The sequence below is a fragment of the Penicillium pulvis genome (assembly GCF_028828015.1).
Source record: "Penicillium pulvis strain IBT 33274 chromosome Unknown contig_1_segment0_segment0, whole genome shotgun sequence".
Taxonomy (NCBI): Eukaryota; Fungi; Ascomycota; class Eurotiomycetes; order Eurotiales; family Aspergillaceae; genus Penicillium; species Penicillium pulvis.
The window spans coordinates 1,937,779-1,958,443 of NW_026643074.1; the positions used below are offsets into that span (position 1 = coordinate 1,937,779).

The 20,665-nt window shown below is 50.0% G+C and overlaps 11 protein-coding genes across 11 annotated transcripts; 5 read left to right on the plus strand and 6 right to left on the minus strand.

Annotated features, from left to right (window-relative positions):
- Positions 1-711: 711 nt before the first annotated feature.
- On the plus strand, positions 712-3,176 carry ade1 (bifunctional aminoimidazole ribotide synthase/glycinamide ribotide synthase; the record flags this gene model as incomplete). The annotated part of the gene is made up of 2 exons (XM_057063224.1): positions 712-988; positions 1,048-3,176. 2 exons carry the CDS (start codon positions 712-714, stop codon positions 3,174-3,176), a joined length of 2,406 nt encoding a protein of 801 aa, XP_056924139.1.
- Positions 3,177-4,135: 959 nt separating this feature from the next.
- N7503_003678 (uncharacterized protein) lies at positions 4,136-4,669 on the plus strand (the record flags this gene model as incomplete). Its single annotated transcript, XM_057063225.1, has 2 exons — positions 4,136-4,344; positions 4,426-4,669. 2 exons carry the CDS (start codon positions 4,136-4,138, stop codon positions 4,667-4,669), a joined length of 453 nt encoding a protein of 150 aa, XP_056924140.1.
- A 700-nt stretch (positions 4,670-5,369) lies between these two features.
- Positions 5,370-7,208, minus strand: act1 (actin ACT1; the record flags this gene model as incomplete). Its single annotated transcript, XM_057063226.1, has 6 exons — positions 5,370-5,600; positions 5,659-6,430; positions 6,530-6,560; positions 6,733-6,788; positions 7,008-7,038; positions 7,202-7,208. The coding sequence occupies 6 exons, from the start codon at positions 7,206-7,208 to the stop codon at positions 5,370-5,372; spliced, it is 1,128 nt and encodes a 375-aa protein (XP_056924141.1).
- Positions 7,209-8,195: 987 nt separating this feature from the next.
- fes1 (Hsp70 nucleotide exchange factor FES1) lies at positions 8,196-8,924 on the plus strand (the record flags this gene model as incomplete). The annotated part of the gene is made up of 2 exons (XM_057063227.1): positions 8,196-8,597; positions 8,682-8,924. 2 exons carry the CDS (start codon positions 8,196-8,198, stop codon positions 8,922-8,924), a joined length of 645 nt encoding a protein of 214 aa, XP_056924142.1.
- A 721-nt stretch (positions 8,925-9,645) lies between these two features.
- On the plus strand, positions 9,646-10,632 carry N7503_003681 (UPF0220 family protein). Its single transcript, XM_057063228.1, has 4 exons — positions 9,646-9,791; positions 9,940-10,200; positions 10,269-10,366; positions 10,423-10,632. Exons 1-4 carry the CDS (start codon positions 9,693-9,695, stop codon positions 10,484-10,486), a joined length of 522 nt encoding a protein of 173 aa, XP_056924143.1. The 5' UTR covers positions 9,646-9,692; the 3' UTR covers positions 10,487-10,632.
- A 223-nt stretch (positions 10,633-10,855) lies between these two features.
- Positions 10,856-12,326, minus strand: N7503_003682 (uncharacterized protein; the record flags this gene model as incomplete). Its single annotated transcript, XM_057063229.1, has 2 exons — positions 10,856-12,228; positions 12,275-12,326. 2 exons carry the CDS (start codon positions 12,324-12,326, stop codon positions 10,856-10,858), a joined length of 1,425 nt encoding a protein of 474 aa, XP_056924144.1.
- A 486-nt stretch (positions 12,327-12,812) lies between these two features.
- N7503_003683 (Vps55 family protein) lies at positions 12,813-13,419 on the minus strand (the record flags this gene model as incomplete). The annotated part of the gene is made up of 3 exons (XM_057063230.1): positions 12,813-12,946; positions 13,102-13,315; positions 13,381-13,419. 3 exons carry the CDS (start codon positions 13,417-13,419, stop codon positions 12,813-12,815), a joined length of 387 nt encoding a protein of 128 aa, XP_056924145.1.
- A 363-nt stretch (positions 13,420-13,782) lies between these two features.
- pre5 (proteasome core particle subunit alpha 6) lies at positions 13,783-14,710 on the plus strand (the record flags this gene model as incomplete). The annotated part of the gene is made up of 3 exons (XM_057063231.1): positions 13,783-13,820; positions 13,884-13,995; positions 14,072-14,710. The coding sequence occupies 3 exons, from the start codon at positions 13,783-13,785 to the stop codon at positions 14,708-14,710; spliced, it is 789 nt and encodes a 262-aa protein (XP_056924146.1).
- A 269-nt stretch (positions 14,711-14,979) lies between these two features.
- Positions 14,980-15,841, minus strand: N7503_003685 (LOG family protein; the record flags this gene model as incomplete). Its single annotated transcript, XM_057063232.1, has 2 exons — positions 14,980-15,670; positions 15,807-15,841. 2 exons carry the CDS (start codon positions 15,839-15,841, stop codon positions 14,980-14,982), a joined length of 726 nt encoding a protein of 241 aa, XP_056924147.1.
- Positions 15,842-16,533: 692 nt separating this feature from the next.
- Positions 16,534-17,680, minus strand: med6 (mediator complex subunit MED6; the record flags this gene model as incomplete). Its single annotated transcript, XM_057063233.1, has 3 exons — positions 16,534-17,094; positions 17,168-17,529; positions 17,590-17,680. The coding sequence occupies 3 exons, from the start codon at positions 17,678-17,680 to the stop codon at positions 16,534-16,536; spliced, it is 1,014 nt and encodes a 337-aa protein (XP_056924148.1).
- A 439-nt stretch (positions 17,681-18,119) lies between these two features.
- Positions 18,120-20,528, minus strand: pabA (aminodeoxychorismate synthase pabA; the record flags this gene model as incomplete). The annotated part of the gene is made up of 1 exon (XM_057063234.1): positions 18,120-20,528. The coding sequence occupies one exon, from the start codon at positions 20,526-20,528 to the stop codon at positions 18,120-18,122; it is 2,409 nt and encodes an 802-aa protein (XP_056924149.1).
- Positions 20,529-20,665: the final 137 nt, after the last annotated feature.

Below are 20,665 nucleotides of genomic sequence, written 5' to 3' on the forward strand. Positions count from 1 at the left end.
GGGATTGCAAGGAGCTTTCCCTGGCCGAATTTGGCACGCGCGTGGTTTTTTTTCTGCTGGGTGATACCGCCTTGTAAGGGCCTTTCGACACCTGAGGTATCAAGTATATCCATTATACTATATTTGGTTCAGAATTGGTCAGACTACAAAGGTATGAGAAGTGCTTGCAATTATAGATATTAGAGTATTTTCTAGCTCAGCTGGAGCCTTACTTATCTCAGAATTCCCACTTGGTGGTGATGTTGTTAGCTTCCAGTCTAGGATACCATATACTGTGTAGAGATTGTGCCCTTTTGGAGTCAAAAATATCAAAATTTACCATTCTAGTGTTATCATGCCTTCAAGATTGAATTGACTCCAAAGACCTAGGAAATATTTTAAGTACATGCCTGTAACTGTGTGAGTACCTGCAGCGGCTAAAACTAAGTTTATCGCAGGGCGGAGAAACTTCGCCGCCGGCAGAAAAAAAGTATCCAGCAAGAGTCACACTTTTGACTGATCATCTATTCCCCCCGCAGTTGTTTCTCAGGTCTCTGAAGAGGTGAGTTTATGATGGCTTCTTTTCTTTCTTGTCGAACAATTTATGTTCTTCTTATTTCCCATCAACTTCACTTTCACTCTCTCAATTGCCTCATGGAGGGGTATTAACCCCGCGGTGGGCTCCCACAGTTCGCTAATTCCTCAATAGTCAGTCGAGACACTGCTGTCACAATGGCCCAAGAACAATTGCGTATCCTTATTGTCGGCAACGGTGGCCGTGAGCATGCTTTCGCCTGGAAGCTGAGCCAGTCGCCTCTTGTCGACATTGTGTATGTCGCTCCCGGAAACGGCGGTACTGGTCTGGCCTCGAGCAAGATCACCAATGCCAATGTCAAGGGTGATGATTACCCTGGCCTTGTTGCATTTGCTCAGAAGAATGGTGTCAACCTCGTTGTCCCCGGCCCCGAGGCCCCCCTTGTCGACGGCATTCAAGGATACTTCCAGGCTGGTAAGTTTAATTCAATTTCTTTCAATTGACTCTTGCCTAACTCGTTCTACTTCAATTAGTTGGCATCCGATGCTTTGGTCCTTCCAAGGCCGCTGCTCGCATGGAGGGCTCCAAGACCTTCTCGAAGGACTTCATGCAGCGTCACAACATCCCCACTGCCGCCTTTGGAAACTTCTCCGACTACGAATCCGCTTGCCGCTACCTCGACTCTGTATCACACAACGTCGTGATCAAGGCCGACGGATTGGCCGGTGGTAAGGGTGTTGCCCTTCCCACTACCAAGGAGGAGGCTCACCAGGCTCTGCGGGAGATGATGCTGGACCACCAGTTCGGCAGTGCTGGTGACGAGGTCGTGATTGAGGAGTACCTGGAGGGAGACGAGTTGAGTATCCTGACCTTCAGTGATGGTTACACCATTCACTCTCTGCCTCCTGCGCAGGACCACAAGCGCATTTTCGATGGTGACAAGGGCCCCAACACTGGTGGTATGGGCTGCTATGCCCCCACCCGTATTGCGCCCAAGGAGGTTCGGGACGAGATTGACCGTACCATCATCCAGCCTTCTATCGACGGCATGCGGAAAGATGGTTTTCCCTTCGTTGGTATCCTGTTCACTGGTCTGATGATGACCAAGGACGGTCCTAAGGTCCTCGAATACAACGTCCGTGGTGGAGACCCTGAGACTCAGACCCTCTTGCCTTTGTTGAGCAAAGACACCGATCTTGCGCAAATCATGGTCGCCTGTGCCGATCACTGGCTCGACGGTGTCTCCATCAAGGTGGAGCCCAACTTCTCTACCACCGTTATCGGAGTTGCTGGTGGTTACCCTGGTTCATATGCCAAGGGTACTCCCATCACCCTGGACCCTGCTCCCGAGGGTACCCTCATTTTCCACGCCGGTACTACTCTGTCCGGCAACGAGCTTCAGACTGCTGGTGGCCGTGTGATCGCTTCCACCGCTACTGCTTCGACTCTCGAGGAGGCTGTCAAGAAGAGCTACGAGGGTATCTCCACTATTCACTTCGATGGCATGTTCTATCGCAAGGACATTGCGCACCGCGCATTCCGGCAGACCGCCGACACCTCGCTGACCTACGCCGCTGCGGGTGTGTCCATTGACGCTGGTAATGAGCTGGTGAACCGTATTAAGGCCTCTGTCGGCCGCACCAAGCGTCCCGGTACCGACGCCGTCATCGGTGGCTTTGGTGGTCTCTTCTCGCTGGCTGCTGCCAACCCCGAATACCACGCCGACTCGCCCACCCTTATCGGTGCCATCGATGGTGTTGGTACCAAGCTCAAGATTGCTCACTCCGTTGGCATTCACGACACTGTCGGTATTGACCTTGTGGCCATGAACGTGAACGACTTGGTCGTCCAGGGTGCCGAGCCCCTCTTCTTCCTTGACTGCTACTCCTGCGGTCACCTGGATGTTCCCACTGCCACCGCTTTCGTCACCGGTGTCGCCGACGGCTGTGTTCAAGCTGGCTGTGCTTTGATTGGTGGTGAGACCGCCGAAATGCCTGGTCTCTTCGTTGATGAGTCCTACGATGCCGTTGGTGCCGCTGTTGGTGCCATCAACACCACCGGTAAATACGCTCGCCAGATCCTCCCCCACACCGACTCCATGCGTCCCGGTGATGTCCTCCTCGCCCTGGGTTCTTCCGGCCCTCACTCCAACGGCTACTCGCTCGTTCGCAAGATCGTCGAGCGTGCTGGCCTGAGCTACTCCGACCCCGCTCCCTTCACCATGCCCGGCCTTGAGGGTGAGGTCTCCCTCGGCCGTGCCCTTCTAACTCCTACCCGCATCTACGTCAAGTCCATCCTGAATGCGCTTGCCTCCCACCCGGCCGCTATCAAGGGTCTTGCTCACATTACCGGTGGTGGTCTTGTCGAGAACGTTCCCCGTATGCTCCCCGCTACCCTGACCGCCGACATTGATGTCCGTACCTGGGCCCAGCCTTCTGTCTTCTCCTGGCTTCAGCGTGCCGGCAACGTTTCTGCTGCCGAGATGGCTCGCGCCTTCAACTGCGGTATCGGTATGATCATCGCCGTGGACCCGGCTTCCGAGGCTGCCGTTCGCCAGTCTTTCGAGGCCAAGGGTGAATCCGTTTACAGCATTGGCCACCTTCGCGCCCGTGCTGAGGGTGAGGAGGGCTGCGTGCTGACCGGTCTTGAGTCCTGGGCATGATTTGTTCCGACTTGCGGTTAAACACGTCTTCTTTCAGTTTTTATTTATTGATCTTTATCTTGTTTTCTTTATCTACCTTTGAAAGGTAACAAAATGGATGAGTCCTGAATGACTTATGCCGGTCCTATGTGATGGATGAAATGATATATACTCCCCGAATTTATCAAGCAATGCAAATTCTCTAGAAAAATGATTTTCTTTTTTGATTACTACAGGCAAGATACAGCTGTGACCTCGATGTTCCCGAATCCGAAACCTATGAGGTTTCATTGGTACCCCACGGGTTCCCTTATTGTCATGAAACAAACCCTGGCAAGGAGAAGCGTCATTGGTCGAGTTTATATGCACATACAATAACAATGATATGATCATATCCTAAGAAAGCAACCTGTTAAACATTATAAAGGAAGTCCTGCAAAGGTCTCCCTTGGTAATTGGTTCGGATATTTCATCTAAAAATAACCGTGGACTACGGGGCTGTGTACATAGGGGGCCTAGCCCAGTAAGACCCATGATTCTGTATTAGGATCTATACGCCGCATTGCGGATCACCGCCAAAGATCTACATGGCTTTTAACTTAATTCTAACATAGCTATCCCCATTCCGCCCTTCGTCGCCCCGGAAATTGAATGAGGCGCCCGGGAAAGGCGTCCCAGCTTTACCCTAAAGCCGATCTGCTGCCCAGACGAGGACATCTGATTTGCTAGACAATGATGTGCAGTTGCAAATGATCAATGTAACTTCGGATCAGATCTCAGACATGGCCTCGGATTCACACGTAACTGTTACTTTGAGTTGCAATTAGCTATATTACCACGCGACTGCAGAACATACTATGAAGAATATGGGGTATAAAAGGTCAATAGATACCCTCAGCATCATCTCCATCTTCAGTCATCCAAGCCATTCAAAGCTTAACACATCTCTGTTCGATTCAATTCCACCCCCAATCACAGATATGAAGACTACTATCATCAGCACTGTTCTCCTGGTCGCTGCCAGCACCGCCCTTGCAGCCCCCAGCAACCTCAAGCGTGCCCTCCAGCCTCTGCAAATCAAGAACTTGGCCGGAAATCTCTACACTGAGACCCCTCCTACAAGCAACAACATCGTTTTTGCCCTGAATGATCCCAACACTAACGTTGACACTGACTGTGATGCTGTCTGGTATGTCTAGCGGTTTTCCTGCAATAAGATATCATACACAAGCTTCTTGAGAGGTATAGATACTAACTGTTTGGTCTATAGGTCTATTGGTCAAGCCGGAAGCCTGATGTTCAACTGCTCCAACCCTGCCTACCAGGTCAACTTCCCGAACGGAATCTATAACATCGAGGACTTTGTGCTGCGGGTTTCTCGTGCTGATGGTACGGAGGCGGGACAAAATACTGTCTCTGGTGCTGATTGGGAGTGCACGACTAGTGATGGGTATCCTGAGGAGACGTGCGAATGGGTTGGTGTTTTTAATATCGATGTGACTGCTTCTTCTTAATGGGCTATTCCGAACTTTGGAGGTTATTAGGATATAGTTAACAGCGTGTATCTACATGTAGGCAGAAAGTGTTTTATTCGATTCTAGTGTTCTTTTGTATGATTTTCCACTAGGACCTCCAGTACTCCAGTTCTATTATACCAAATCATAAATGATCTCTGCTCTATATCCCTGTTTTAGTTTGTGCCGAAAATACCTAAGTAGGTACATATTCTCCTCAAGGTCAGAACGAAACCTTGGTAGCATACCTAGGGGTGGATTCACTATGTAGACGAGCAGTACATGACCTTGGAAGTAGATACAATTTTACGGTAAATGAGCACAGCTCAAGACAATTTGGTCAGGGAGATAAGACTAGAACAGAAAAGGGGCTAACGCGGCGTCAACTCCATGTACACACCTCAGCTACACCGGAGGCGTCGAAGACCCGCGCCCTCCGGGGGATTTGTAAGAAAAAAGCGGTTCAGAGGTGACTAGCGACAAAGAAGCTCAATTCGTAAAAAAAAAGAAACAATAGAAAAGGGAAAGCAGGAAACAGAAAAAACGACCGACTCTATTCCACTAAAATCGAGATTTCCATTTTCAGGCTATCCGCTTGGTAATGCGAGTCCAACAACACTTGCTATCCACCAGTGCTTCCATCCGGCCTTTTGATACACCAGAAAAGTACGAGCGAAGACGATCAACGTAAACAAGTAGCTTAGAAGCACTTGCGGTGAACAATGGAGGGACCACTCTCGTCGTACTCCTGCTTGGAGATCCACATCTGCTGGAAGGTAGACAGGGAAGCGAGAATGGAACCACCGATCCAGACGGAGTACTTGCGCTCTGGGGGAGCAATGATCTTGACCTTCATGGAAGAAGGAGCAAGAGCAGTGATCTCCTTCTGCATACGGTCGGAGATACCGGGGTACATGGTGGTACCACCAGACTAATTCAAAGTTAGTGATCAATCGTCGGTGTAGAGGGGAGGAGGCAAAAACACATACCATGACAATGTTACCGTACAGATCCTTACGGACATCAACATCACACTTCATGATGGAGTTGAAAGTGGTGACGTGGATACCACCGCTCTCAAGACCGAGAACGTTAGGCTGGAACAGAGCCTCGGGAGCACGGAAGCGCTCGTTGCCAATGGTGATGACCTGTCCGTCGGGAAGCTCGTAGGACTTCTCGAGGGAAGAGCTCTGGGAAGCGGTCTGGATCTCCTGCTCGAAGTCAAGGGCGACGTAGCAGAGCTTCTCCTTGATGTCACGGACGATTTCACGCTCGGCAGTGGTGGAGAAAGTGTATCCACGCTCAGCCAGGATCTTCATCAGGTAGTCGGTCAAGTCACGACCAGCCATGTCGATACGGGAAATGGCGTGGGGCAGGGAGAAACCTTCGTAGATGGGGACAACGTGGGTGACACCGTCACCAGAGTCGAGAACAATACCAGTGGTACGACCGGAGGCGTACAGGGACAGAACGGCCTGGATGGAGACGTAGAAGGCGGGGGCGTTGAAGGTCTCGAACACAATCTGGGTCATCTTCTCACGGTTGGACTTGGGGTTGATAGGAGCCTCAGTCAAGAGGATGGGGTGCTCCTCGGGGGCAACACGGAGCTCGTTGTAGAAGGTGTGGTGCCAAATCTTCTCCATGTCATCCCAGTTGGTGACAACACCGTGCTCAATGGGGTAGCGGAGGGTAAGGATACCACGCTTAGACTGTGCCTCATCACCAACGTAGGAGTCCTTCTGACCCATACCAATCATGATACTGGATGCATGTTAGTATCATTTGCCTCTATTTTCTGCGGTTGTCCAAATTGGTTGTTTGAACAGCCCGCAGCTCATAAGGGGGGGGGGAGAAATTTACCCATGGTGACGGGGGCGACCGACAATGGAGGCTAATCACATCGTTAGTGTCATTGCTTTTTTTTAAGGAAAATCCAATCTTAAAAAAAACGAGCCGTATTTTTCAAGATTGTAGCAACACCCGTAAATACCGACGCAAGGGTTGGCGGGATGGCTTGCAAGGAGGAGGGGGAGAGGCCTCGTTCTTGTGGGGTTGGGACTTACGGAAGACAGCTCGGGGTGCGTCGTCACCGGCGAAACCGGCCTTGCACATACCCGAACTACATGAATGGTCAGTAAATCAGCCCTTCAGGCGTTATATATCATCATATCTGCTCGTCTCGGACGCTGGAGGGAGCGTGGGCTAGCGATTGGGACCCAATTTGCCGGGGCGGCGGATAGGGGAAGTGATGGAATGGACCGCGACCGGGGCGATAGACGCCCCCCCCAAACACAGCCCCCCCCTCCCCAAGCTTCCTGACGAGCAATTCATCACATACCCATTGTCAATAACGAGAGCAGCGACTTCCTCTGTAGGTGGCCACATGAGTCAGCAATCAGATCCAAAATCCCCGAGGTTCAAAGTGATCCAAGCTGGGATGCGAGGCCCAGCTGGGTCATTGGGGGGGTAAAGGGAGCCCAAGCGGCTAAGGTGGCCACAACAGGACAAAACAAAACAAGAGTAATTACGAACCTTCCATTGTGACGGAGAAATAGGAGATGAATTAGAAAGGAAGAAAATGGAGATGGGGACGTTGCAGGTATAAGGAGGAGAGGTGGAAAGGGAGGAAGGAAGAAGAAGGGAAGAAGTGGAGAGGAGGGGAGAGTTTGTGATGGTTGGGACTGGGACACCTGGTGTGTGCGCAACTTGGTCTCGACTAAGCCCCCCCAAATTGATCGACTTATCTCTACGAACGGCGAGTTTATATATTATATATTATATTCTGATTCAAGGCAGACATTACATGGACTCTATTTATTTTTGATTACCACCTCCAATTTCGGCTGGAATTATTTGTCCCTCGTGGGGCAACTCATGAGGAGCCTCCAGACCCTTTTTGGGACGGGACATTCTTGTCAGCTCCGGTATTGCTCCGAGTCAATGGAAAAGGAGATGCCTGAGAGGAATTGTTCATCTGAAGACCTTCCCCAAGGACCAGACCCCCCCCTAGGCCCAGGCTCCGACATTCCCATATGGACACTCTTTTGACGCATGTGGCGGGGAAGGAGAGCTGACCCGTGAGCACAGCGTAGGTCACTTCTAAGTATAGAACGGCTCTGCCGGGCACGCAACGGTACGGAGAGGGTACATGTCCTTTATTTGGACCCAGTATTACTATACATTATATCTAAAATCGTATTCGTAAAGGAATTGTGTTACGTCCCCCGGAGATTCACAGCAAGGTGGCCCCTAGCCTTACGCAAGCTGGTTACCGCCATTTGGGGCCCAAGAATTCCCTTGGAGCAATTGGAGCCTGAGAAAGACTGAGAACCGCGGATCAACACAAGACGGTGTGGCAAGTCACATGACTGATCTAGAAATGTCCAGTGACTTCGACGTCAGATTAGGTAAGGCTCTTATCGGATTATATCACCTTTCTTTTGCGCCGTGAAAGATACAGCGACATCCTCACCACTTTTTTTTATTTTCCGATCTTCCCTTCAAAACATAAAACATCCTTACCATCATGGACCCTCAAATGAACAAGCTCCTCAAATGGAGTGTCCAAAACTCTCAGCAACAAACTGAAGATGGCTCTTTGGCTCCCCCACCAACCGCCGAGTCGGCCGCCCGCACTTTGACACCGGAAATGTTGAATGCGCTGATGGGAGGTCCCTCTGACGCCGATCTGATGAAAGCCGCTATGGAGGTCCTGCACTCTGACGAGTCGGACCTGGAGAACAAGTTGATTGCTTTCGACAACTTTGAGCAACTCATCGAAGGCATTGACAATGCCAACAACTTGGAGCCCTGCGGTCTATGGACCCCGCTAGTCCAACTTCTGGATGATAAGGAAGCAGATATTCGCCGGTATGCGGCTTGGTGTATTGGAACTGCTGTGCAAAACAATGAGAAGGCTCAGGACAAGGTACGTGTTATACCCAAGACGAGAGAGAGAAAAATCGTCGCACGCGAAATACAGAAATATAGCTAACTTTGCTTCGATGAATAGCTCATTGTTCTCAATGCCATCCCCAAGCTCGTGAATGTGGCCACTAGCGACTCCAACGCGACTACCCGCAAGAAGGCCGTGTATGCGCTCTCGTCGGCCGTGCGTAACTACCAGCCTTCCATGAATGAATTGATCAAGCACCTTCCCGAAGGCTACGCACCTGAGAAGGTCGATGCTGGTGATATGGATGCGATTGATGTGGTCATGGACAAGCTGCGGTCTCACGCCGTTGACTCCTCATGAAGATGCATTTAGCAACCATGTCTCCCCTACTGGAAATACCACGAGGGCAGTCAACTGCCTGGGTGGGAAGTAGAAAAAGGTGAATACGCCAAGATTCACGAACACTAGACACCAGCATGGGTGTCCCGCTCCGGCGCAATGCAGCTGGGTAACACGGTCTGCTTCCGTTCCGCTTCAAGCCTATGTCATAAGCCTTGAACTGGCAGATTGCTTCGTTCTAGCGACCCCGTGGACATGATAAATGCTCCCGACATGGCGTTTCAATTGACGCGTCATGAATAGGCACCAAAAATGATTTGATCCCACATGTATATAGTTAGAGGCAGCTGCCCCATCTAGATCTAATGAGACCCTGAAAGATATGCCTGAATTTTTGACAACTAATTACCTAAAACAGAACGCGTGTCGATCATTGTTAGACCTTTAATACGATTCACCTGGGCGCAGATGCCTGTATAAACGATAGGATTTTCCAAGATATATTTCGCTGCCTAGTGCCTACCTAGTACAACCACGCTACATGATGACGAGTTCTGGTAAAGAACCGAGAACCTCAAAAACAAGAAGCTCGAGGTAGAATATTACCAAAATAAGTAAATAAAAGTAAAAGTGACGAGTCATTCTCCTCATCTGATATCCCCGTTGCTGCAACTCGACCGCACCTACATTGTCCATCGGCCCGACATTTTTCCGGCCCCAGTCGTCATTGGATCCAACAGCTCCAACCCCAGCTCCATCAGCATCAACATCAACCCGAAATCACCCAGAATGGACGTCTCCAGCAACCGACTTTTCCGCTTCACTAAGCCAGAATGGCTTAACAACGCTGCTGTCCGCAACACAGGCGTCTATATCTCCGGCGCACTGGTGAGCCTTCCCAGCCTAGCCCACCCCCCGAACCGGATCGCATCGCAACCATCTTTCACAATCGAAAGTCTCGTCGCAATGATACATGGATCCGGAAACAGTGATTGGATGGTCAAAAATAAGAACTCGATACTGACATGTGCTGTAGTTCGCTGCGGGCTTTTTCTTCCTTATCGATGTGGCCTCCTTCTCGCATAGCCCCCGCAACGGCTCTGATGTGCATATCAAATTCGTCGACTGGATCCCTGGTATTTGCTCGGCGCTGGGTATGCTGGTTATCAACTCTATTGAAAAGTCGAGGTTGCAGGCCGATAGCTTTAGTTACAGTGGGAGCGGGGTTGCCTGGAAGGCGCGCTTTGTTCTTTTCTTAGGATTTGCGCTGCTGGCAGGTGGTCTTGCAGGGAGTGTGGTATGTCTTCTCTTCCTTTTTGGGGGACTCTGGGGTTTTAATTGAGGCGGGCTAACTTTTCAATCCAGACGGTCATGGTTTTGAAGTATCTTATTAAGGATTACCCTATTCAGACGCTTTACTTTGGTATTGCCAATGTGGTAGCGAATGGGTTGGTCATGCTGAGGTGAGTCTTTTGTTTTTTGGTTGATACTTGCGGTATCATTGGCTAATAGAAAATAGCTCTGTCGTTCTTTGGGTTTCACAGAACATGGAGGATGACTATACTTACAACCTCGCTCTGTGATTTGATGGACTCGGCCTATTGGCTTCGCGACTTGGCTCTTTGTACTTTACACGCTGGTATTATGATTTTGCTTGGGTGTTTACGCATCTCCGGTTGTTGACTGGAGCTTCTTTAGGTAGCATGATGGAATTGGACTAGATTATGACTTCCACTTTTCCTAAGATTTTTACTCCATAGATCACATAACATAGAGCTTTGTAAGGCGGTTGAGCAGCAAAATGCTGAAGCCAACATCTGTAGATTGAAACTAAATTGAACTTTGCCTCAAAAAAAGTCAGATATGCCCATATGCATCTCCAAAACGCCTAGCCCCAACCAATAAATGCATCATTAGTTCATGAATCATAACATAAAATGCTCGAAAATGGATCAATAATCCTCGCAGAAAAGTCGAAGAATGTCATCGATGCATGTCATGGCTTTTCCTTTCTCCAACAATAACGGCGCGTTACCCCCACTGAAGGCCGAATCTTTCAAATATTTCCTAAGTGCAAAAGCTGCCGCCTTGTAGGTCGCATGGTACATATTCTTGAACTCGTCGTCGTCAACTGATGCACCAGGAGCAGGGGTCTCCGCGCGAAGCCCCTCAGCAGCTGGAATTACATTCGAAGTTTCAGGCTCTGGATCAATTGCCCCAGAAGCCGACTTGCCAACCGAAGGACGCGTATTTGAGCGGTGGAATCCATAAAGTCGCATGCAAGTCAAAATAGTGCGTGTGATAAGGTTCTTGTTTTCGGCGATGATGGATTCCGGGTTTTTAGGTGGAGACGCCGGAACAGAGGGAATTTTATCTTCAGCAGACACCGGGGGCAAAGACTGTGGCTGCATTTGCTGCGATACACGTCGAGATTTGGAGTCTAAAAATGGGTTTGGTGTCGGTGCGCGCTTTTGAGGATCTGCGCTTATACCTGGAGTTGCGCGAGCACTGCGTGTACTTCCGGGGCGCTGCATATTGGCTCCAATGGATACTGAACGTGATCTTCCGTTGACCAGTCGATCAAGGGTTGGAAGACTTGGTGTCTCGTCTTCGGGCTCGCGCTTGACTCGGAGTAATTGGAGATTCTGTGATGACGATAAGGGTCGTGAAGGTGCCATCAACTGTGAAACCGCCTCGCCACCTTTTTGTCGTACACGGCGATGATGCTGTGCAGCGACTTCGAATAGTGTAGCCACTCGCTTCCGTTTAGGACTTGGTGAACTGATGTCCGGAAGGAACTCAGCTGGTGTGGGCACGCGATCTCCGTCAGAACTTGGCGGGGGAGACGGGAAGGCTTGTGCTTGAGTGAGCTGCAACATTGAGAGTGGCGCTGCATATATTCTTAATTGATATGGCTTGCCTGCCGAGGCATTGACACGGCCGTTGGTATCGTTTGGTGACGAGTGTGGGGGAGTGGGTGGTCGAGTGCATGACGTTGCGTTGGATAACACGCCATAGATTAAGAGGTCGGACGTAGCGACACCAGTCCGTTTAGATGAAGTGCCATCGACACTGACCAGCAGGCCGACAGGACACTGCAGTGATTGGTGAAGATCCAGTTCATCTTCGGTTAACCAGATAGCCCCAGACAATTTGCGCTGTAGCCATTGAGACGTTTGTGTATTGGTAGTGTGTAACTCGAGATTAGGGCCCGCTCGTGCGTGGAGAGGAATCAAAGCAGGATTGACAAAGCTGCGAAGACCAAGCTTGGTGTTTTTAGATATGTCGCATTGCCAGTGGGAAGTCGGGTCAACCAAGCGGATCCCTGATGGTCAGCGCGAAATGCAAACGAGGCGCGTTGGGAGGCTTACCTTCCAACTGGTGACCCGGACCAAGTTCAATGGGCCCCGACCAGAGATTCATATTCACGACAGACTAATGACAGCCGATCTTACAATTCCATTTTTGGTTGTATTTGCGGAGGTCTGTGATCAACCCTTGACATCAATAGCGCGCGATGTGGGGAACGCGTCCAGACCCGTAGTCACGTGCTCCATTTAAACACTTGGAAGTCAGCAGGACAAACATCATATAAACGATGTTCAGAGCATTTGAAATGTACGGAGGTAATTAAGAAAATGGCTGCTTTCAATCCGTTGGGAATCTATATATTCACCGTGATATAATACACCAAAAGTATCAAAGCCAAGAAAATGCTAGAGCCATCGAGCAATGGCAGTCGACGCTGAGACCGCTCCCCAGCAAATCATTCGAAGTATATCGTGCATAACATCAAAAACAAACTAGTTGCGCAAAACAAATATCATCATAGGAAATTGGATCGCCGTAGAATTCCCGTGGATCAATAAACTCGTCTCGGAACCCCCGCACCCAACCCGGCACGTTGGATCAGAATTCTTCCTGCTCCTGGAAGAACATCGAGAAGCTGATGATGGTTCCGTAGATCAAAAGACCACCGAGAATCGACATGATCATGGCCGGGAGCTGAATCTCTCCGCTGTGCGCAAGAACAATGGGAAGCGCTATAAGCATACCGTGTTAGCAATACGGACTGGTTTCAACAAAACAAATTGATCAAAATGAATCAAAATTCAGATAGAAAGAGAGATCGAATGCTGGGTCGAGATGCGCCCACACCCTAGTGGATGCTTTGGGATAACATGAAGGCGTCACTCACCAATACCAGTCAGGACGAGGAAGCCGGTCATGAAGCGACCAAAGTCCATCGCCGCATTGGACGAGCTGTCCATAAAATCATCCGGGTTTGCACATCGCGAGCAGATCCAATTGGGAAGCGGCGCAATCACATAGATAGCGACAACCAAGAGGGGCCAGTACTTATGCCAGAGGGCGGAGGAAAGAATGACAAGGAGGAAACCGATCGCAAGCACCTATGTGTAATCAGCAAGTCAATCCAAAGCAGCTCGGTAATTGATTGGGGGTGATCTTTGCGTACAAATGAGAGCGCGATAATGGTCTTGATACCGGCGGCCATGGTTGCGAGGTCGGAGCCGTACCTGCCGGTTCGAGACAATAGGGTTGTGGCTGAGAGTGCAGGAGTACTTGTGTAGATATCAGACAAGAAACAGCTCAGCAGGTGTGGAGGGATAGCGCCATAGAGATCGAGGGGAAGGAGGAGCTGTTGGAGGAATGAGTGACGTTGGGGCCTGAAGGTCACTGGACGTTGGTGCCTCAGGCGCCGCGAGCTCTCACACCGCGTCACCTTAACTGCCTGCTTCAGCTTCCCCATCTGCCCCAGCTACTTTCCCTTGTCTTTTTGATTGTATCTTTCTTGTCTTGCCCTATCAAGACTGATCATTTCTTACTGATTCCATCATATTGATTCTTTCTTTTCACCATGTTCCGAAACAACTACGACAACGACGCTGTCACCTTGTAAGATGTCCCTCCCCGGTCAGCTACAACTTGCATCCACTAGTACTAACTCGGTGACAAAAGCTCCCCGCAAGGTCGGATATTTCAGGTGGAATATGCACAAGAAGCAGTGAAGCAAGGATCAGTGGTGGTGGGATTGGTGAACAAGACACATTGCGTGCTGGTCGGCCTGAAGGTTCGCTCCAGCCACTCCAACCCTACGTCGCAAGCTTGACGATGGACTGACCAAGACACTTTTACCACAATAACAGCGAAATGCCGAAGAGCTCTCCTCTTATCAGAAGAAGATCATCGAGATCGACTCGCACATGGCCATTGCCATCGCCGGCCTGGCATCAGACGCCCGCGTCCTCTCCAACTTCATGAAGCAGCAATCGCTCGGTTCCAAGATGACCTACGGCCGCCCAATCCCGCTGGACCGTATCGTTGGACAGATCGGAGACCGCGCCCAAACCAACACTCAGCATTACGGAAAGCGACCTTACGGTGTTGGCCTGCTGGTTGGTGGTGTTGACGAGGCTGGCCCGCACCTGTTCGAGTTCCAGCCCTCCGGTTTGACCCATGAGATGTCCGCTTGTGCTATTGGTGCTCGCTCGCAGATGGCGCGGACATACTTGGAGCGGAATCTGGATAAGTTTATGGACTGCAGCCGGGATGAATTGATTACGCACGGTCTGCGTGCCCTCAAGGAGACTCTGTCTCAGGATAAGGAGCTTACCGTGGATAATACCTCTGTGGGTGTGGTTGGTATGGCTGCTGAGGGTGCTAAGGGCCGGATCGAGAGCTTCAAGCTGTACGAGGGTCAGGAGACTGTGCCTCTCTTGGAGGCGCTAGAGCAGTCCGAATCAGCCGGTGCTGGGGAGGGCGAGTCTATGGAGGTTGATTCATAATTTTTCTGTGATGTTTAATGATGCGCATAGACATGAATACTCTTGCCTGATGCTGTGGCCTCTATGCACCTTTTACATTTTTTTCATTTTCCCTGTGGAATCATGAGTCTCATTTCTATAATGATCTACCGGATATATCCTGGGTATCATGTCCCTTAAAAAACAATAATCCCGAGAATATCACGTCAACCCCAAGCTCCGCCTATATCCTCAATTCGAATCAATAACGCTCAAGGAGAAGATCAACAAGAGTAGAAACAAGAACGAAATCACTCTTCACCCCAGTTCAACTGCATCCGCTCACTGCTAACCTGGTATTCCAAAAGCTTGTCCCAAACCTCCTTGGGATCGGATGTTTGAGCAAGAATCCTTCCATTCTCGGGACTGATGAAGCCCTGCTCCACCGCGTTCTTTACCCAAGCGAGCACTCCATCCCAGTACCCATTGATATTCAGTAAAACAACACCGACCTTGTGGATTCCAAGCTGATTCCACGTAGTCATCTCCATCACTTCTTCGATCGTTCCGAATCCACCAGCCAATGACACAAATCCAGACCCAGGCCCTCCCTCCAGCACCTTAGTCGCCATCAACCGCTTGCGAGTGTGCATGTCCGGTACGATCGTGGTAATTCCGTACTCTGACTCCGGAATCCCTTCAGAATCCAGCGACTCCGAGACTACCCGCTCAGCATCTTTGCCACCACCGTTGGCGCTCTCGCCGTTCGGTGTGGCCTCGCCGTTGCCATTGCTCTTTGTGGAGACTCGGACGAGCGCGCGTGGGATCACACCGTGGACGGCTTTGGGGCCTGAGAGGGAGACTAGGGTGCGGGCGATCTCGCCCATTAATCCTGTTGTACCGCCACCGTAGACTAGTTGGACATTGTGCTTGTGGAATTCCTGGGCGAGGATTCGGGCTGCTTCGAAGTGAATTGGGTCTTTGCCTGCTGTCGCGCCACAGCTATAGGAAGGTATGTGTTAGTAAGGCTGCTTTTCATAGTGTTTCTGTTCTGGTGTTTCTATCTGGTACGTAGTTCTCTTGAATGAGGGGGAGATTTGGTGAGGAGTCGAGTTGGTGAGGGGGAGGGGTGACTCACAAGACACAGATAACAGCTTGCTTGTTAGGAGCCATATCGGATGGGATGAAAGGCTCGAGTATATAGTTATAGTGGTATTATCGAGGTAGCACGAGTTCAGAAAGAAGAGTCCTTTGGAATGGAAGAGAGGAGAGCGGAAGTACTTGTTGGAACTGCAACTAGAAACCGGTTCCACCACGATAAGATACCACCTCTCACGTTGGCCATTCTATTGGTTACAATTGCCCGTTCGTTGCTTTTGTCTCCTCTTTGATTCGGTACTATTGTTTCTTTCTCTTTGTTTATTGGGTAAGTCTCATTTTGCTGGGCTCTCTCTGACTCATAAGTGATCACCATGACTGGTAAGTTGCTTGGTGAGACCCCGCGGGGATCTCCAATCTCCAATCTCCAATCCGTCCAATGTATACCCCTGCCTCGCGAATGAACTACCCCGGAGTAAGACGATTAAGCTTATAGTTTAACAACGACTATATAAAGAGCTTGCTTCGATATCCAGTCTCTGGAAACAAAATACCCGAATAGCATAGTTCATGTACCGCAGTACACACCGATTGGTATTTACAATGAAGCAATCGTAATGAGAAAAAACACATGGAAACTCCAATGGAAATGAATGTGTAACCAAGCTGGACTATGCGTGGATGCACCGTGTATTTCGTGGCTATGCCAATCTACCAAGAAAACGCCCAGATTGCCCACCATGCGAGGGGTATCATAAAAAAGAAAATTAGCTCGCAACCCGGTTCTTCTTCCGCTTGCTTTTGTTCTCACCCGAGCTAGGTGGCGAATTACTCTTCTCCGATGCTTTCCCAGGCGTATCGACCCGGACCTGCGGGGTTGAGACTCGGCCAGCCCCGGGTGTGCTGGTGGTTACACCAAGTGATGCCTTGGATGCAGCTGCAGTCTTGGCTGCGCGATCATTTTCACCGCCGACTCGTGACATGATGAATGAGCCTGGTTCACCAACCAGCGGGGTTTCATCCATGAACTCGTCGCCATATTGAGTAAATAAGCTGAAGGACTCGGCAAGACTCCGAGTATCTTGAAAGCTGGAGTTAGTATTCGATATCCCCAGTCCAGCTCTACTTGTTGCTTGTGTGTCGGCAGTAGAAGGCGGCGCAGCATCCGGCATAGGCGTGTTTTCTTTGCTTTGCTGTGACGCTTGTGCGCCGGTCTCGGTGGTCGCCCGGGCCATGGGTGGAAGGTATGTGTGTCCATAAGATGGGGTGAAGGTCGGAAGGGTGGAAGCGGTCTTCATGAGTCGTGATAAAGATGTAACGGCAGAAAGCTGGAAATAGGAAAGTGAAGGATTAGTAGGGTTTTGCGTGCAAAAGTTCGCAGTAGCAGAACGTGGAACCTACAATTCTGTTTCCCACCACGCTAGCAACCGATGGTGCCATGTAGATACAATCGCCGACAAGGAAGTAGGTCGAGATCACGGATACCTCATCGTCCATACCAGTTCGCTTCCGCCGGTTCTGCTTTCGAATGACCCATACATTGGACGGCTCGTGAGCGAAGCGCGTATCAGACTGTGCGGCCGCTTGCAAAGGATCATATGCGACAATAAATTCTAGACCGGACATGGTTTTAAGCCGGGCTTCGAAGGCTTCGCGTGTCTCGACGAAGTGGCGGAAGGCTTCGTTGTAGCTGGCTTGGATGGCGAGGGATGCATTGTTGGAGGTTGGGTCAAAGAAAGGTGATTCGGCAAAGTAAAAAAGAACTAATTACACCCAATACGTTAGTAGCTTCATTGGGAGCTTCATGTGAGCAATAACCATACTATTGTTGGAGTGAATGAAACCCCCCATCATCTGGACGTGCGGGGGAGACCGCCAGAGGATTTCCTCCATTGAGGTATCTTGGCTGGCCATGCCGGGCACGGAGGGGTCCAATTAAATTCCAAAACACAGATAGGAAAAGTTCAGGAACCCTCTGAATTGGGGGAAAGAGTGCAGGGAAAGGAATTGACGGTGGGAAAGATCCAGAGATTAGAAGAGATTAGATACGCGGAGCTATCCTGAGATGTTTTACTTGTTTGCATTAGCTCTATACTGCCTCTGTACCTTTATAGACCACAGCGGATAAATACAGGAGGATACATAGACACAATATTGGAAAAAAGAAATAGATTCAAGCAGACGCCCCAGCTCCAGCGCTCTATGTTGAATTTTGGAAATGAGAAACCAGCCCCCAAATGATAAAGTATAGATGCGGATGTTGAAGACACGTTGAATGTGGTCCGCAATCAAGTTGATATGAACAAAGAAAGAACCAGGCATGATCGAAACCGATCAGAGCAAGATACTATCCTCACTGGCTATCGAATGGAGCAAAAATGTTGCCGACAGTACGCAGCTTGGTCAGCATTTCCTGCCATTCACCCTCGGGCGTGCTAAGAGTTGTGATGGCACCACCAGCACCGATTCGCCAAATCTGCTCTTTTTCTTGATCAGTAGAGCAGGTGAAGGCCATTCGAATCATGACCGCAAAGCTGCCACCGCCACCCAGATCAAGGTAGCCCATGACGCCGGAATAGATTCCACGCTTGCGTCCTTCAATGGTTTTAAGGTGCATGCATGAGCGCTCCTTAGGCGCACCGGTCATGGAACCTGGGGGCAGGCAACGCTGCAAAGTCGTGAGGCCATGAATGGCCATGTTGGTGGACTTGAACTGGGGAATGTGGCGAACTGAATACCCTGGCTGATCAGGGCGAATTTTGCCCTTGACGTGTGTGATCATGGAGTAGACGTGGCCATAGTCTTCGACTTCAAGCAACTTCTCAACATGCACACCACCAGGACCACAGATACCATATAGATCGTGTCGAATTAAATCGGCAATCATGAGGTTCTCGGCCATTTCCTTCGTTGAGGATAAAATTTCCTTAGCCTGGGCAAGGGTCATATCGAGTGTTTTTCGGACCGTGCCTTTCATGGGCTTCATTTCAAGAGTAGACTTGCGATCCCAGTCGAGAAAACATTCCGGGCTGCTGCTGACAATTTTGACCAAGCCTAAGTTTGCGAACCCACTGTATCTAGCAGGGTTGTACTTCTTCAGTCGCCTGTATAATTTCCAAGGGAATACAGCGCGGTCGGATTCAGCTGCTGGAACTGGCAGAGTGATTGATGTCTCGGCTGTGAGACATAGTTCGTAGGATTCACCTGCCTCCAACTCGGCATCGCAGGCTGCGATCCGCTCTTTGTAATCCATTTCTTCGGGGAACGATATGACACCATGACGGAGAATAGAATCCAAAAACTCGAGGTCGGACTTCTCGGTACTTTTCACTCTTTGAGATTGTCCCTTGAGTAGCTGCAATGTCTCGTCAAGCCAACTGCCCGCGAACTCGTCTGACGCGCGGGTAGATTGTGCGACGACATTGCCAGTTTTATTGTCAACGACAATACTCCTTTCACACCACAACAGACTGACATCCGGAGGGTCTTCCACATGCGGGCCGGAAGATGAATTTTCTACCGCAGGATCACAATAAGTAGATGTTTGTGCTGATTCCTTAGGATGAGGAAGACACGAGAGACCCAATTCGTACGAGAAGTAACCCAAGAATCCACCCCAGAAGGGACTGTCGATACTACCAGAGCTGACCTTCTTCATATCCATCAAGTATCGGAGGGCATCCCAAAGCTGAGCCACAGTTAGACTCTTTTCAAGTATTTGGCAATCACCAGATAATTGATACAGAGTTAACTTTTGCTCCTCCACACTGTATTCTAGTCGCCAAGAGCCAGGACTGGGTATCGAGACAATGCTAAATCGATTGTCTGATTGGAAGACCACTGTCGGATATCCTGGCTTGTTAAATGCCTCACTAATAGTCTCTGCGGTCCAATCTCCTCGCTGAAGAGACCGATGCGCCGAGGCCGGTGAAGTCGAAGAGCTCCATCTCAACATATCATACGCGATATCAGGGAATGTGCTCGTTTCATCATGGGGAGTGATAATAGTTTCGGGCAAAGCAGCATATGCTTCACGACCAATAAGTTTGTTGAATGAGAGGGCCATTGCCCACCAGTTTTGGAGTAGCTGTTTGCAAGCCTCCTTTTCTGATTTGCAAGACTCCGGGTGGAACTGAACTCCCCAAAAGGGCTTTTGCCGATGACGAACCGCCATTGGGATTCTTTTTCTCCGAACCGACTCATTCTCAAGGGAAAACCAGGCTAAAAAGTCTAACTCGTCGACGGACGAAACTTGAGAATGACTCAACGCATCGAGGTTGGCATAGAGGGAGTGATACAAGGTCACCTCTATGTCGGAAAGACCGCGGAAGATATCGCTAGAGCTTGTTGAAATGCGATGCACCTGGCCATGCAGTGGATATGGAAGGCGTTCAACCGGAACTCCGTGATGTAAGCATAGACTCTGGAAACCCAGGCAGATGCCGAAGATCGGAAGCAGTTCGGCATCTTGAAGATTCCAGATGTCTCTCATGATCCCGACATCTTTTGGCAGGTTGGGGTTTCCCGGACCTGGTCCTAGGACGATGGCCTCATAATGACGAAGAAATTCGTGCATATTGCCATCGGGCCATTCGGAGTCAATAGTCATCACGGTGACTTTCACCCCTAGTGTCTCTTCTAGCATCGAAACAACATTATATGAGAATGAGTCGTATGCATCAACATACAAGACGCTTTTGGATGGGCCATTTGGAGTGGTTGACGGGGTTGACCCATCCCAATCGCCTAGTAAGGGCGCCATGGTGGGATGGACAGACTGACTGCGGGGTGACAATTGATATAGTGCAGGCTGACAGCTTGACGATAACAAGGGTCCACCGAGTAATGCCGAGAGGAAACTCCGTCTTACGGTATGCGCTATGCCACAGACAATGATTT

What these genes read in the sequence shown, in the direction of transcription:
- N7503_003681 (XM_057063228.1), top strand. Translation starts at nt 9,693, where the DNA reads ATGGACGTCTCCAGCAACCGACTTTTCCGCTTCACTAAGCCAGAATGG. An exon ending in GTGGTCTTGCAGGGAGTGTG is followed by an intron (nt 10,201 to 10,268) that starts GTATGTCTTCTC and finishes TTTTCAATCCAG; the next exon opens with ACGGTCATGGTTTTGAAGTA. An exon ending in AATGGGTTGGTCATGCTGAG is followed by an intron (nt 10,367 to 10,422) that starts GTGAGTCTTTTG and finishes AATAGAAAATAG; the next exon opens with CTCTGTCGTTCTTTGGGTTT.